The sequence below is a fragment of the Malus sylvestris genome, chromosome 15, assembly GCF_916048215.2.
Source record: "Malus sylvestris chromosome 15, drMalSylv7.2, whole genome shotgun sequence".
In the NCBI taxonomy this organism is placed as follows: domain Eukaryota; kingdom Viridiplantae; phylum Streptophyta; class Magnoliopsida; order Rosales; family Rosaceae; genus Malus; species Malus sylvestris.
In genome coordinates, this window is record NC_062274.1 from 46844991 (window position 1) to 46858731 (window position 13741).

General features: G+C 39.4%; 2 protein-coding genes across 2 annotated transcripts in view; both read right to left on the reverse strand.

Annotated features, from left to right (window-relative positions):
- Positions 1-804: 804 nt before the first annotated feature.
- LOC126601767 (uncharacterized) overlaps positions 805-13741 on the reverse strand; it is a 40435-nt gene continuing 27498 nt past the window's right edge. The window contains exon 2 of the mRNA XM_050268526.1: positions 805-1904. Within this exon, the coding sequence (XP_050124483.1) occupies positions 854-1528 (675 nt within the window). The 5' untranslated portion in view covers positions 1529-1904 and the 3' untranslated portion in view covers positions 805-853. The remainder of the gene's footprint in view (positions 1905-13741) is intronic.
- Positions 11028-12704, reverse strand: LOC126601766 (AT-hook motif nuclear-localized protein 17-like). Its single transcript, XM_050268525.1, has one exon. The coding sequence runs from the start codon at positions 12217-12219 to the stop codon at positions 11254-11256; it is 966 nt and encodes a 321-aa protein (XP_050124482.1). The 5' UTR covers positions 12220-12704; the 3' UTR covers positions 11028-11253.

A 13741-nucleotide genomic window follows, 5' to 3' on the forward strand; every position in this document is an offset into this window, starting at 1 on the left:
TAACCTTTGGAGAGAAGTGTTGGAATCTAAAGGTCTTCGCCTAAGCCGATCAAAGACAGAATATATGGAGTGCAAGTTCAGTGCAAATGGAGGTCAAAATGAGTTAGGGGTGAGGATCGGAGATCAGGAAATACCAAAGAGCGACCGTTTTCGCTACCTAGGATCTATCTTGCAAAAGAACGGAGAATTAGATGGAGATCTCAACCATAGAATACAAGCTGGATGGATGAAGTGGAAGAGTGCATCCGGCGTGTTGTGTGATCGTCGTATGCCACTGAAGCTTAAGGGAAAATTTTATAGGACGGCAATAAGGTCGGCGATGCTGTATGGCACAGAATGTTGGGCGGTGAAGCACCAACACGTACACAAAATGGGTGTAATGGAGATGAGGATGCTTCGTTGGATGTGTAGGCACACGAGAAAGGATAAGATTAGGAATGAGGATATCCGAGGTAAAGTAGGAGTAGCCGAAATTGAAGGAAAACTGAGAGAAAATCGGTTACAGTGGTTTGGACATGTGCAAAGAAGGCCTACTGACACTCCGGTTAGAAGATGCGACTACGGGACAGAGGTTCAGGGCCGAAGGGGTAGAGGAAGACCTAGGAAAACTTTGGAAGAGACTCTAAGAAAAGACTTAGAGTACTTGGATCTAACGGAGGACATGGCACAGGATCGAGCAAAGCTTTAACATACAAGCTTCAACAAAAGAAAAATTCAAAGAACTTAGTGAAGAAGGCTTTGGTGTATTTAACACAATACGTTGAAATGAAACAAAGCTTATTTATTGATATCTCTAAGAAGTTACAAATATGTACATATACATGAGTCAAAATAAACAAACAAGAGGGAGCCTTCACAAAGGTTGCTTAGGAGAAGTCTCACCAGTCGGCAGAGCCCCAGAAAGAGAAGGCACCGGAGGGGGATCATTCGGAGCCTCAGTACTGGACAGCACCCTAGAAGGATGAGGCATCGGAGGTTGATCATTTGGAGCTTCATTACACGGTACAGCCCTAGAAGACGAAGGCAATAAATGCCTTTGGAACAAACCCACAAACCTCTGATGATCATGTAAAATCTGGCCATCAGATTCCTTCATCTGGTCAAGCTTCCTCTTCATGTTTGTAGCATAGTCATGAGCGAGCTGATGCAACTGTTTATTCTCATGCTTGAGTCCTCTAATCTCCTGTTTGAGACTCATCACTTCAGCCGCCAATGATTCAACTTGGCGGGTTCGAGCAAATAGGCGTTGGGCCATATTAGACACAGAACCTGCACACTGAACACTGAGAGCCAGATAATCCTTAACAGCCAACTCATCAGACCGTTTGGAAAGTAGTCTGTTATCTTTGGGAGTGAGAAGGTTCCTGGCCACCACCGCAGCGGTCATATCATTCTTCATCACGGAATCCCTAACGGTAAGAGGACCAGTAAGGGATAAGAAGGATGGGCGCCATATGTTGTCTGGAGAAGGCGTGGCTGCCTCTTCAACAAGGTTCAAGTCAAAACGACGGTCGGAGGGGCCAGACATTTTCAAAGGTATTGAAGAGAAAAGAGGTCGGACAAATCAAGATCTTAGAAATGCAAGAAGGGAGCTTCTACTGGTGGAGATTCAAATGTGCTTTGGAACTTAATACCAGCCTCTATAAAAATCCGCACTCGATGGAGCTTCAGAAATCGAAGAGGCGCCTGCTCAGAAATCGAAAAGGCGTTTGCTTTCTCAAAAGCTGGGCTGCTCAGAGACCACAAGGGCCGATCTTAGGAATCGAAGAGGCGTTTGCTTTCTCAAAAGCTGGGCTGCTCAAAGACCACAAAGGTCGATCACAGAAATCGAAGAGACGCTTGCTTTCTCAAAAGCTGGGCTGCTCAGAGACCACGAGGGCCGATCTCAGAAATCGAAGAGGCACCTACTTTTTCAGCCTTGTCAGCATCTGTCACATGCACACTCAACTTTGCAGAAATTACGGGCATTCTGTCGAAGATTTCTAGTGAAGTAGAAAACACGTCAATGTTACTGTTCAATCATTCACTTTCCACACGCAACATCAGCTCACGGGTACCACAGATAACTTTGCCAAAAATCTCTTACAAAGTTTAGACACGTGAAGCTTGCAGCTCCCATTACATCGTTATGACCAAGAAGGGTAAAATAATAGAAAAGAAACAACACTAACAAAGTTTAGACACATAAATTTTGAAGGTCTAGCTATCATATTATTACCCACAAGGGTAAAGGAACAGGACCATTGCTGGATAATTGGAAAGTCCCTGTGGGTCAACCTCTGTGCTCTGTGGCACGGTAGACTAGCAAACAGGCCTAACCTTTACTCACATTCGAGAAAACACTCCCAACAAGATTGCTTGCTTCAAGATCGAAGAGGCACCGTCCTCCGAACCTCGAGAGCCAGACTCCCAACATGATTACTTTCTCAAAAAGCGACGAGACACCGCTATCCGAATCTCGAGAGCCAGACTCCTAGCAGGATTGCTTTCTCAAAAATCGAAGAGGCACCGTTCTCCGAATCTCGAGAGACAGATCCCCGACAAGATTGCTTGTTCGAAAACCGAAGAGGCACCGCTTTCTCAACTTCGAGAGCCCCTTAGATAAAGCTTGTCTGTAATCCTCACACCGCTTTCTCAACTTCGAGAGCCAGATCTCCTTGGATAAAGCTTATCTGTAATATTCACACGTAACATCAGCTTTCCAGATACCACAGACCACTTTTTCAAAGTGCTCTGACAGAGTTAAAACACGTGAAGCTGGCAGCTCCCACTACCGTGCTATGACCAAGTAGGGTAAAAGAATAGTATTACTCCTTGTTAGGGAGACTCCTATATATGTCGACCTCCATCCTCAACGGACAGGCAGACCTGCAAAAATGCTCAACCCTTCCTCATATCTGAGAGTGCACTCCCAACGAAACCTCTCGAAATACTCAGCTTTCTTTCCCCCCCCCCCCGAGAATACCTCTGCAAACAAGCTACACTAGAGCAAGAATATCTCATATCATCAGGGTTAAAAGCAAGAGTATCCCATATCATGCTTTTTCCTTTGGCCTTGTTCTTACCTGCAAGACAAGGAGAAAGAGAGCAATCAGTCAGCACTTGGAATCAAGCTTCCAGTCCAGAACTGACTGCCTGGAACCTCATTGCTCTCGAGTACTCATCTTCAACATCTTATGCTTCCCGAGAAGATACCACATCTGCCTGAGGAACAAATAGGGCAAGTGAGAAGGATACAAGGAAGCATGTGGAGACAAGCGCAACCACGTGCCGATACATCCACTACTTTGTCAACAGCAAAAGTATCCCATATCAGCAGGGTCGAACGTACTCTAGATTTGATGGACTTGTTTTGACCCTCAAATTCTTCAGTCGGCCTTATACTCTGGCGGAAACAAGAAAACCCTCCAGCCCAGTTCAAGAATAAGCATGTGGAAAGTTACTTCTTCAAAAGAAAAAGTATCTCATATCACCTTTTCTCCTTTTCTTCTCTTTATCCTTCATGCTACTTGCAAGATAAGGAGAATGATAACAATCAGCCGGAACTCGAAATCAAACTTCTGATCTGGGACTGATTGCTTGGAGCTTTGATTGCTTACCTTGTCTGTCACCTCTTTCAGCAGATCCCCTAGCTCGGCGACTTGGGGGACTCCTACTACATGGTTTGTATCGCGCTTGACCAAGCCTGAAACTACAAGTAAGCGTCAAGTGAAATTGATACATTACCTTGTGCATCTCCACCAGTTAAAGATACCACCCCTGGAGGGAGGAATAGTACTTCCAAAGAAGATGCCACATCTACCTATGAGACAGATAAGGAAAGTGAAGACGATACCACACTTCGGTACTTAAAAGTTTCGTGATTACGAGATCATTCTTCCACAATATTTCCTAATGTCATTTGTACTAAATCATTCACTTGTACTCACTAAAGGAGAGCTTGAACCTATATACTGTGTAAACCCTTCACAATTAATGAGAACTCCTTTACTCCGTGGACGTAGCCAATCTGGGTGAACCACGTACATCTTGTGTTTGCTTCCTGTCTCTATCCATTTACATACTTATCCACACTAATGACCGGAGCAATCTAGCGAAGATCACAAACTTAATATTTAAGATGATATTCTTTGGTGTATGCTTTTCGCAAACGATATAGTGTTGATAGATGAAACGCAGGAAGGGGTAAACGCGAAGCTTAACCTTTGGAGAGAAGTGTTGGAATCTAAAGGTCCTCACCTAAGCCGATCAAAGACAGAATATATGGAGTGCAAGTTCAGTGCAAACGGAGGCCAAAATGAGTTAGGGGTGAGGATCGGAGATCAGGAAATACCAAAGAGCGACCATTTCCGCTACCTAGGATCTATCTTGCAAAAGAACGAAGAATTTGATGGAGATCTCACCCATAGAATACAAGCTGGATGGATGAAGTGGAAGAGTGCATCCGGTGTGTTGTGTGACCGTCGTAGGCCACGGAAGCTGAAGGGAAAATTTTATAGGACGGCAATAAGGCCGGCAATGCTGTATGGCATAGAATGTTGGGCGGTGAAGCATCGACACGTAGGTGTAGTGGAGATGAGGATGCTTCGTTAGATGTGTGGGCACACGAGAAAGGATAAGATTAGAAATGAGGATATCCGAGGTAAAGTAGGAGTAGCCGAAATTGAAGGAAAGATGAGAGAAAATCGGTTACGGTGGTTTGGACATGTGCAAAGAAGGCCTACTGACGCTCTGGTTCGAAGATGTGACCACGGGACAAAGGTTCAGGGCCGAAGGGGTAGAGGAAGACCTAGGAAAACTTTGGAAGAGACCCTAAAAAAAGACTTAGAGTACTTGGATCTAACGGAGGACATGACACAAAACCGAGCGCAATGGCGTTCTAGGATTCATATAACCGACCCCACTTAGTGGGAAAAGGCTTTGTTGTTGTTGTTGTGGCAGAAGAGTCACTTGATTTTACTTAGGAGCTCTACTTGGAGTCTTTCGTATTAATTTCAGCTTGATTTTGAGTTCTATTTCCTTATTTTTCAAAAACACAGTAGGAGTGGATATAAAATCCCGATCAATGTTGATAATTTGATACTGGCCGATATGTTGGAAGAATCCATCTAATTAATTACATATTAATTACTTGAGAAGGGCATTGTTTGTTATATTATCCAGCTAAAAAGGAATTCAGTTGAAAAATAATGCATGCATCCAAATTCCATGCGCAAAGCATATATCAAGCATGCATGCATGCGCCGCGCCTGAATTTATATAGATATGTATGTTTAGCTTTTCCAACGGAAACTAAAAGTCATGAAAAGAAAGTTTCACAGCCGTACACACCGCAAAATTCCCTTGTGTTTCGGACACGTTCAATAAAGCATCAATAATATTGTTCAATATAGTGTCTTTATCCGCATCACGAATCATATTATATCTCTCTCAGTCTCTCATTTTTCTTTTCGGCTGAAAGAGATTGCTGTCTTTCGATCTCTCTGTATGCTAGCTCATGCTTTCCATCATCCTCGCCACCCATTGCATATGGAAGTTTGGACCTTGCATAGGTTTATAGATAAGTTAGGGTACTTCTAATTGGTATCAACAGCCGCACAAGCTTAACCTCATATAATTTGTGTTGTTCACATGTTAAGTTTGAAAATTCACCACACGTGAAGATGCGTGTTGAGAATGAATCTCACATGAATGAAAATAATGGTCTTGCATGAATTTATAAATTAAACTACTCCCCATATCAAATTAATTTTATGAAAAAACTTCAACTTCCTTTCGCTTCCATTCAACGACTCTTTTTTCTCTTTGTTCGACAAGGCCATTCAAAGTCATAATATATTAACGCTTCTTGTCCCATTCATTGAAGCTCATCACTTTTGACCCATGCAAATGCATGCCCTGACCCGATGATCAATTAGAATACATATTGAACCAACAGATCGTCTCCGGATCATTTTGGTGAGGATTTTGAAAATTCGTGAATCGTGTCCATTCATCATATATCATGCGGTCAGTTTTTGTCAAATATTATTTGTGTTTAATTTTAAATAAAAATATTTAAAATCATTTATGATCGCACGATATACGATGAACAAAACACGATTCACGAATCTCCGAAATCCTCACAAAAAGAATCCGACGAGGATCTAGATTCCCTATTGAAGAACAATGACTAGAACACCACGTGCATATTATATTGTCGGTACAGTGGAATATGGAATTTTATTTTATATTCATTCTATTGCGAATTGACGACAATTCAATACATTCTCTGCGTGCTTTTATATATATATATATATATATATATATATATATATATATATATATATATATATAACATATGCTGCTCAAGTAGAAATTAAGGGAACATGTACGTACGTTTTAGTTAGGATCAATTTGCAACTTAAGGTTTACCACAATCTAAATATATTTTTTAATATCTATGCATATTGTCTGAAATAGACTAACTAACTATTTTTCAATATCAATTTGCAACATCCCCATGTCTTAACCGAATAAATTGAACATTCGAACTGTATAATTTATTAATCAATTCATTAGATGATCACTTATACAAAACAATCATTCGAATTGCAAATCGTTTAATCATCCGAATGTATCCAACAAATGGACGGTTCATTATGAATATTTAATTGGTACCTACATCATCGATTTGTTTTATACATTTGAAAGACTAAATGATTTCTAATTGAAATAACTTTTATATGGATGATCTTTAAATGAAGATTAAGAAATTGAATGGTTCCTTTATGAAATTCGTACAACAAAAATACGCTATTCACAAAGAAAGAATGAGTTCATCCCCTCCAAGCAAGTATATCATCGTATTGTTTAATAGTGACTGGTGCTGTGTTTTTTAATTGATATCAAGGTTCTCTGAGTCTTAAGATCTCGCTAACTTCATTGTTCATATGAATCTAGGGCAAAAACAAAAAAAAAAAAAAAAAAAAAAAAAACAACAGAAAGAGAAAACCAATTGGAAAACAACTAGCCAGTTAGCGTTGCGGAGATCGTTAGGTTTAATTAGCACCGATAAAATGAAAATAGTAAGTCTATTGGTGGCTGCTGACCATAAAGATCGGAGAAATCATTAATAAGAACATTAATCAAAAGTTAAGTCGACAGAATCATGATTAATATTAGAACAAACATTTGAAATTAAGGCAAACAAAGATTAATAATAGTCAAGAAAAGGGGGCGGCTGCATGGCTGCTGGTTAATTATATTCATGATGGCACTATCTACACATTTTTTTTTATCTTTCACACTTTTTTTATGTTTTCAACTGTCTATTAAAAAAAATTGAAAAATATCATCAGACAAAAATTAATAGAAACTGTGTAACTTTTTAATCTCTTATAGTCAATGCATCCAAGTCCAACACAATGAAAAAGGATTCATTAAAAAAGTAAAAGGAAAATTTGGAAACATTTTTCAAAATGTAGGTGCTTGTTGACAAAACTAGGTGATCAAAGACTTCATTGTTTGGTTAGGTAAAACTGTATACAATCATGTCCCTTACACAGTAAGTTTTGACAATGAACTTAATCAGGATATGAATTTCAAAATCCACTACTGGTTTTCATATATCTATGTAAGCTTTGAAAATGAAGATATCATATTAGACAATATTTGCATTCACCTCATGTGGTGTATCACCTTGTTCACCTCTTGTGATTAATTACATTGGCACAAATCTAGCCGTTAAGCATGACGCATGTTCTCATACGATTGTAAACTTACTCTTCAAAATAGTGTCCAAGTAGTTTTGAGTAAAATGTTTTACCTTTACATTTTTCAATGCATGTTTAGAAGTAATTTTAAAATAATTACGTACTCTTTTAGGTCAATAAAACATTTTTTTTATTTTATTTGGCAAAAACTTATAAGTGCTTATAGGTTAAAAAACACATGAACTTTCGGTGCTTTTTCAAAATGCACTTACATTTTTATTAAAAAATGACTCTTTGTACGGTAAAAAATGAAAGTGCTTTTTGGAAAAGCACCTAAAATTCAAGTTTTTATTTTTTCAAAGATGCATTTCCAGAAGGACCCTTAATTTGTCTCCTAGTGTTTTATCACATAGATGATGCTTCTTTTGAATCAATTTATCCAAGTTTTTTTTTTAATTTCAATTTTTAAGGGTTAACAAACAAAATCAGCGCCTTGTCCAAAGCATAGCAGAAACATACATGCGATTTAAATTTTTTTGTTTTTTTAATCATCTATATAGGATTAAGCAAAATCAGCAGAAGAAGGATTAAGTACAAGACAAACATGTGAGAGATACTGCTCTCTTTACACCTTGAAGGAGTTACAAAGCATTGCATTTGGGTTTTTATTTTCTAAATGGGTGTAAAGATAAATTATATATTAATTTGAGTTTGTGAGGTTAGTTTAGGTAGTAACTTCGGATGTAAAGATCTATTGATAATTTAATTATAAAGGAATATGAGTGTAAAATATAAATTGAGTATAAAAAGAGGTTATATGGGTTCAAATAAAATTTCTCTTAGTTTTTTTTTTATTAATATGAGTTTGCTTCTATAATAGATCCAAACGCTTACGAGTAGAAGTATTCTTTAAATAATCATTTCCAAAAGAAGCCTTATATCCCAAAAGAAGCCTCATGAAATGTTTCCAATGTTTATTTTTTACATGACGCGGTAGTGATATTTCATTTATAAGAACGTAACAAACAAAAGAGGGTAAACAATGGGAACATGATCTTCTCTAGTAATTAATTTCTTGACTTGAAACTTTGTATTATCATAACATTCAAAATTTCATCATGTTATATACCGATACAACAACCAATTAACTATAAGCTTAGCAAGATTACAAGAAAGAATGGATTTGGATCCTCTCCTGAGCTAATGGAGAGGATCCTCCTGACCACTAATCATGGGCCGTTGGATTTTTATCCAATAGCTATAATTATTATAATTTTAAAGGGACTTCCTGTTTATAGCCGTTGGATAAAAATCCAACGGCCATTGATTAGTGGTCAAGAGGATCCTCTCCATTAGCTCAGGAGAGGATCCAAGTCCAGAAAGAATTTCCCGATCCATGTTAGAAGAGATTCCAAGAACGAATCCCCCGATTCATCCGTTGTTTGACAATCAAGCACAAAGCGACTGGTTTGATCGTAATTGGAATTCCCCCCATGTATAAGGTGCGAATACAAACATTTCCAGACACAAAAAACACTATGGACCATATGAGTACACACCCACGTTGAAGATTCCACTCTGGCTAGCAATTTGCAACAACTACAAAACATGACATGAAACAAAGTGGTTCTTCTGTGTTTTTTTTTTTCTTTTTTTTTTCAAGAAATAAAAAAAATATAAATAAAGCATGAAATAATATAGTTTTTGTAAGGCTCGGGAAAGCCAGCACGCTTTGGCTTTCATTATGTTGCTTCTTTTTCCCATCAAGGAAAGGATGGGGAGCAAAGTAGAGATGGCGACAAACCACAAAGTACAAACGTTTTTGATTGCGAATAAACATGGAGAAGAAACAAAGTCGAGGGACAACACATTTGCCGGACTTGTTAAGTACATTCTATTGTTGTACTTCATAAAATCACTTATAAATGGGTGGATATGATCGTTAGACGTCGTTACAACATATCTAATCGTGAATCTGTGATTGTACTCGGTACCAGTTATATTGTAGCCAAGTTCTAAATTTCTATGACACGATAAATTATACTACTGTAAAATCATGTGCCAATGATATAACTTAGGTAAACAAAACTTATCCATATATTGTTTTATCATTAACATGGAACATCGCATTAATATGTATCCTTCCTATCCAGATAGGAGAGGAAGAACTAACTACTTATAAACACACACAAAATTAATCTTTCTTCCCATGGTGGGATTTACTCTCGACATACATGTGTTCTTCTGCTGTCGTCTGAGACCATTTAAGTACCCAGTGGATAAAAGAATGAAAGCAATCTCTCTATCTAGATATGAGTGTATGAAAAGGATCCGACTGGACTGGCCAAGAAAATTCAGAAGCTAAGAAAACTCAAATAAAAAGAAATAACGCATTATCTTTGAGCCAGTGGTGCTTCTGCAGAAAGCCAGAGCAGAAAACAGCTAAAGCATCAGAATCGAATAGTACTGCTACCCATTCGAAACCCCTCCTTCCCATTAAGCCATTGAGCAATCAGCTCCAAACTTCAAAGCAATCCTAAAAACCAACCCCTCCATACCTCTCTTTCCAAAACCCCATCAAAAGCCAAAAAAGAAAAGCACTTTTGAATTTTGATTTCGACTTTTGACACCGCCCAAGAGGCAATAGCCAGCCCAGACCCCATTAAAGACACCCCACAGGCTTACAGCACCGCAGCAGCAGAAAAACTCAGGACTCAGAGAGTCACACAGACCCAATGACCCTGCTTTGTGTTATCTTTTCACAGTAACATATCATAACTGACCGCATTATTAAATACCTTACTGGAAACCCTAGTGCATTCAAGTTCCGTCTCAAAAGATGGAAAAGATCGAAAACCGTTATTAGCACTCTAAAATAATTAGATTTCTCGTTTTAATAGTTTCCTATCAAACACTCTACATTATTAACAACTTAATATTTGATAAAATTAAATAACAAAAGAAACAGCTTCCAAAGTCTAAATTCACATAAAAATACTGCATGGTTTAATATCCCCCATCCAAATATATTAATCTTACACTTGCAATAATCATCTAAACATAAACTAAAATAGCATAGAATAACAATGGTAATTAGCACTCTAAATCATAAATAACTGATATTAGAAGTCTAACATAGTCATGCTTCACGTTTCTCGTCGTTTCAGTGTTTCATTTTCGAATGGGGAGAGAAGCATGATGAATGACTACCATGAGAGAATGTCAATAACTGCTCCCTAACAAGTAACAATTACTATTATTAAGTGGCAAATGGTAATGAGTTAATAAGAAAAACAGCTTCTAAATTCTAGCTTCACTTAAAAATCCTACATCAAAACAAATAACCAAAATCGCATAGGAACAGCAATGGTAATTCACATAGAAATTAGACAACAACTTAAATATTTTTAAGTACCCAATCTCAGATAATAATAAAAACCAGCTTCTAGTTTCTAAATTAACAGTAACTACTCTGAGTACTCACTGAAAATAAAATTAAATAAAAAACAAAACAAAAAAAGGAGAAGAGAAAAAAAAGACAGAAAATTAATCAACATTTTCAGTAAGGCGGAGGTGGTGGTTGCCTTGCAGTTGGAGCCCATATTATATCAGTAGGCAATTGACTGCTGTACATGGACATCCCACACGACTGTGAAGGCTGCGGCGCGTGTCCTCCACTCTCTGCACCCCCAGACAACTGCGGCGAATGGACCTCACCCGAGCCAGAGTTCCTGACCACCTCATCTTCCACGGGGAGGCGATGATAAGAAGGATTGTTAAACGATGCGGCGACTAGGTAAACCGTTCCGGCGGCGATAAGGGCCCCGCCCACGAGGCCTCCAACGATCTGACCCTGCGGGCCCGCCAGAGAGATGGTGAAGCCGCTGGGGATGGAGACGGGGCAAGACGGCGACGAGTGGGGGAGGAAAGTAGCCGAGATGGAGAGGATGTCGAAACGGCCGTGAAAAATGACGGTGGCGCCTGGCGTAGTTGACGGCTGGCGAAGGGTGACATTAGCCACGGTTCCGGAGCCTGTGAGAACGCAGAGCCCGATGCTTTTGCGAGAACAGAAGCGAGAGACAGCTTCGACGACGTCGTTTCCGGAGGGGACTTCGAGAATGTAGGGGCTCATTGGAGGCTCGGAGTCGCGGGTTATGATGACGGGGGGCTTGGGTTTGTTTTTGGAGCCAGGTGGGCGGCCTCGGGGCCGTCGGATGACTTCAATAGTGGCTCCGTCGGCAGAAGGGTTGTTATTGTTGATGGGGTCGGCGGAGGAGGTGGGGTGGGGGTTGTGGGGAGATGGGTTGGTGTTGGTGACGGTGGCGGTGCCGCTGCTGGTTCGGCTGGTGTCTTCTTCTTCGGAGGTTTGGCATTCACGGTGGGGGATGACTTGGAAAGGGTTGGAAAATTGGTGGGCGTGGTGTAAGTGGGGGTGTTGGGGGTGGGGATGGTGGAGGTTTTGGTGGTGAAGCTTGGAGAAGATGGTTTGGGACTCACTCTTGCTGTCAACATATTCACCCTTCATCTTTGTTGATCCTCTCTCTCTCTCTTTTGTTTTTGCTTTTTTTTTTTTCTAATATATATATATATATATATCTCTGTCTAGCTGCTGAACTGAAACAAGGTAAATGATTGGTGGGTTTTGGGGAGATATGAATAAAATAAAGAGGAAGGAGAGGGAGGATTTTGGGGGCTATGCAGTTGATAGGGGAGAAGTGGAAGAGAGAAGGGGAGAGGTGGGTGTTTGGATTTGTTTATAAAAAAATTTGGGATGTGGATGAAATGTTACGATATGATATGGCTATGGATGCAGTGGAGACTGGGAAGGGAGAGGGAGAGGGAGAGAGAGAAGGGGGAGGTGGGTGAGCTTGGAAACCAAGTTAAGACTAATGGCGCCGCTGGTTGGGAGAGCTAGACTATGGTCCACACATCACACATGAGAGAGAGAGAGCAGTCATTGAGGAAAATGAGAAGAGAATGGGTATTGGTTGGCTCAAGCTGCTTGGCACCGCCTTACTATTACTTCGTTCAAAGTTTGAGAGAGAGAGAGAGAGAGAGAGAGGGTTTGAGTTTGAAGGCCTGCCTTCCCGTCCGACCGAGTGGATTGAAAGCGACTGTCGTTGATGGTTATGGTTTTGGGCAATGGGGGATGCCTTTTTTACTTTGTTTTTTCTCTCTAGTTACAATTAGCATTAGAGCATCTCGCAATTGAGTTGACAAATCAAATTTTGATGGGCCACTTAGGTGAAAACCAAATATTCTAGGCAAGGTTACTTGGGTCACCTCCAACCGAGCCAACTATAAGGTTTTAGGCCGAAGAATTACTTTTTTTTTTTTTTACATAAAATTTATCTCCAATAGAGGTTTGAGCAAAAAAATCTTAGGACTCACCGGGCCAAAATTTAGTCATATGCACAGCAGGTTGGCCATTTTTAGGGATGGTTTGGGAGTGAGGTGCTTAAAAAAAAACACCCATAAAAAAAGCTGTGAGGGTTTTAGGTGTTTGGTAAACTAAAAAAAAAAGGCTTATTTTGGAAGCTGTTGTGAGAATAAGCTGAAAGCAAAGGAAAAAGCTGAAGCTGCTATTTGTAGCTTTGGAAAACTAGTTTTTTTTCAAAGCACACGGAGCTACAGTGCTCATTTAATGAAAAGACCCACTATCAAACTGTTTTTTTTTTTTTTCCAAAAGCACTTTTACAAAAAAGTTTACCAAACACTATGCTGATTTATTTCACAGCCGCTTATTCTCACAGCACAGCCGCTTATTCTCACAGCAGTTTTTTTTCAAAACACAGCAATACCAAACCAGTCCTTAGCCAGCCAGCCAACTCTTTTGGTTGGGTCCAGCTAGAATTTTTTTTAAGATGAAATTAAAAAAAAAAAATTCTAATTTTTTTCCCTATAAATACCTAAGACATTTCACCATATTTTACATCTTTTTCATCATTCCATACTATCTTACCTCATTTTATTTCAATTCTTCATATTCTATTCACTTCAAACACTTTTTTCATACACACCCCTCTCTTACCCCTTCTAATAATCAT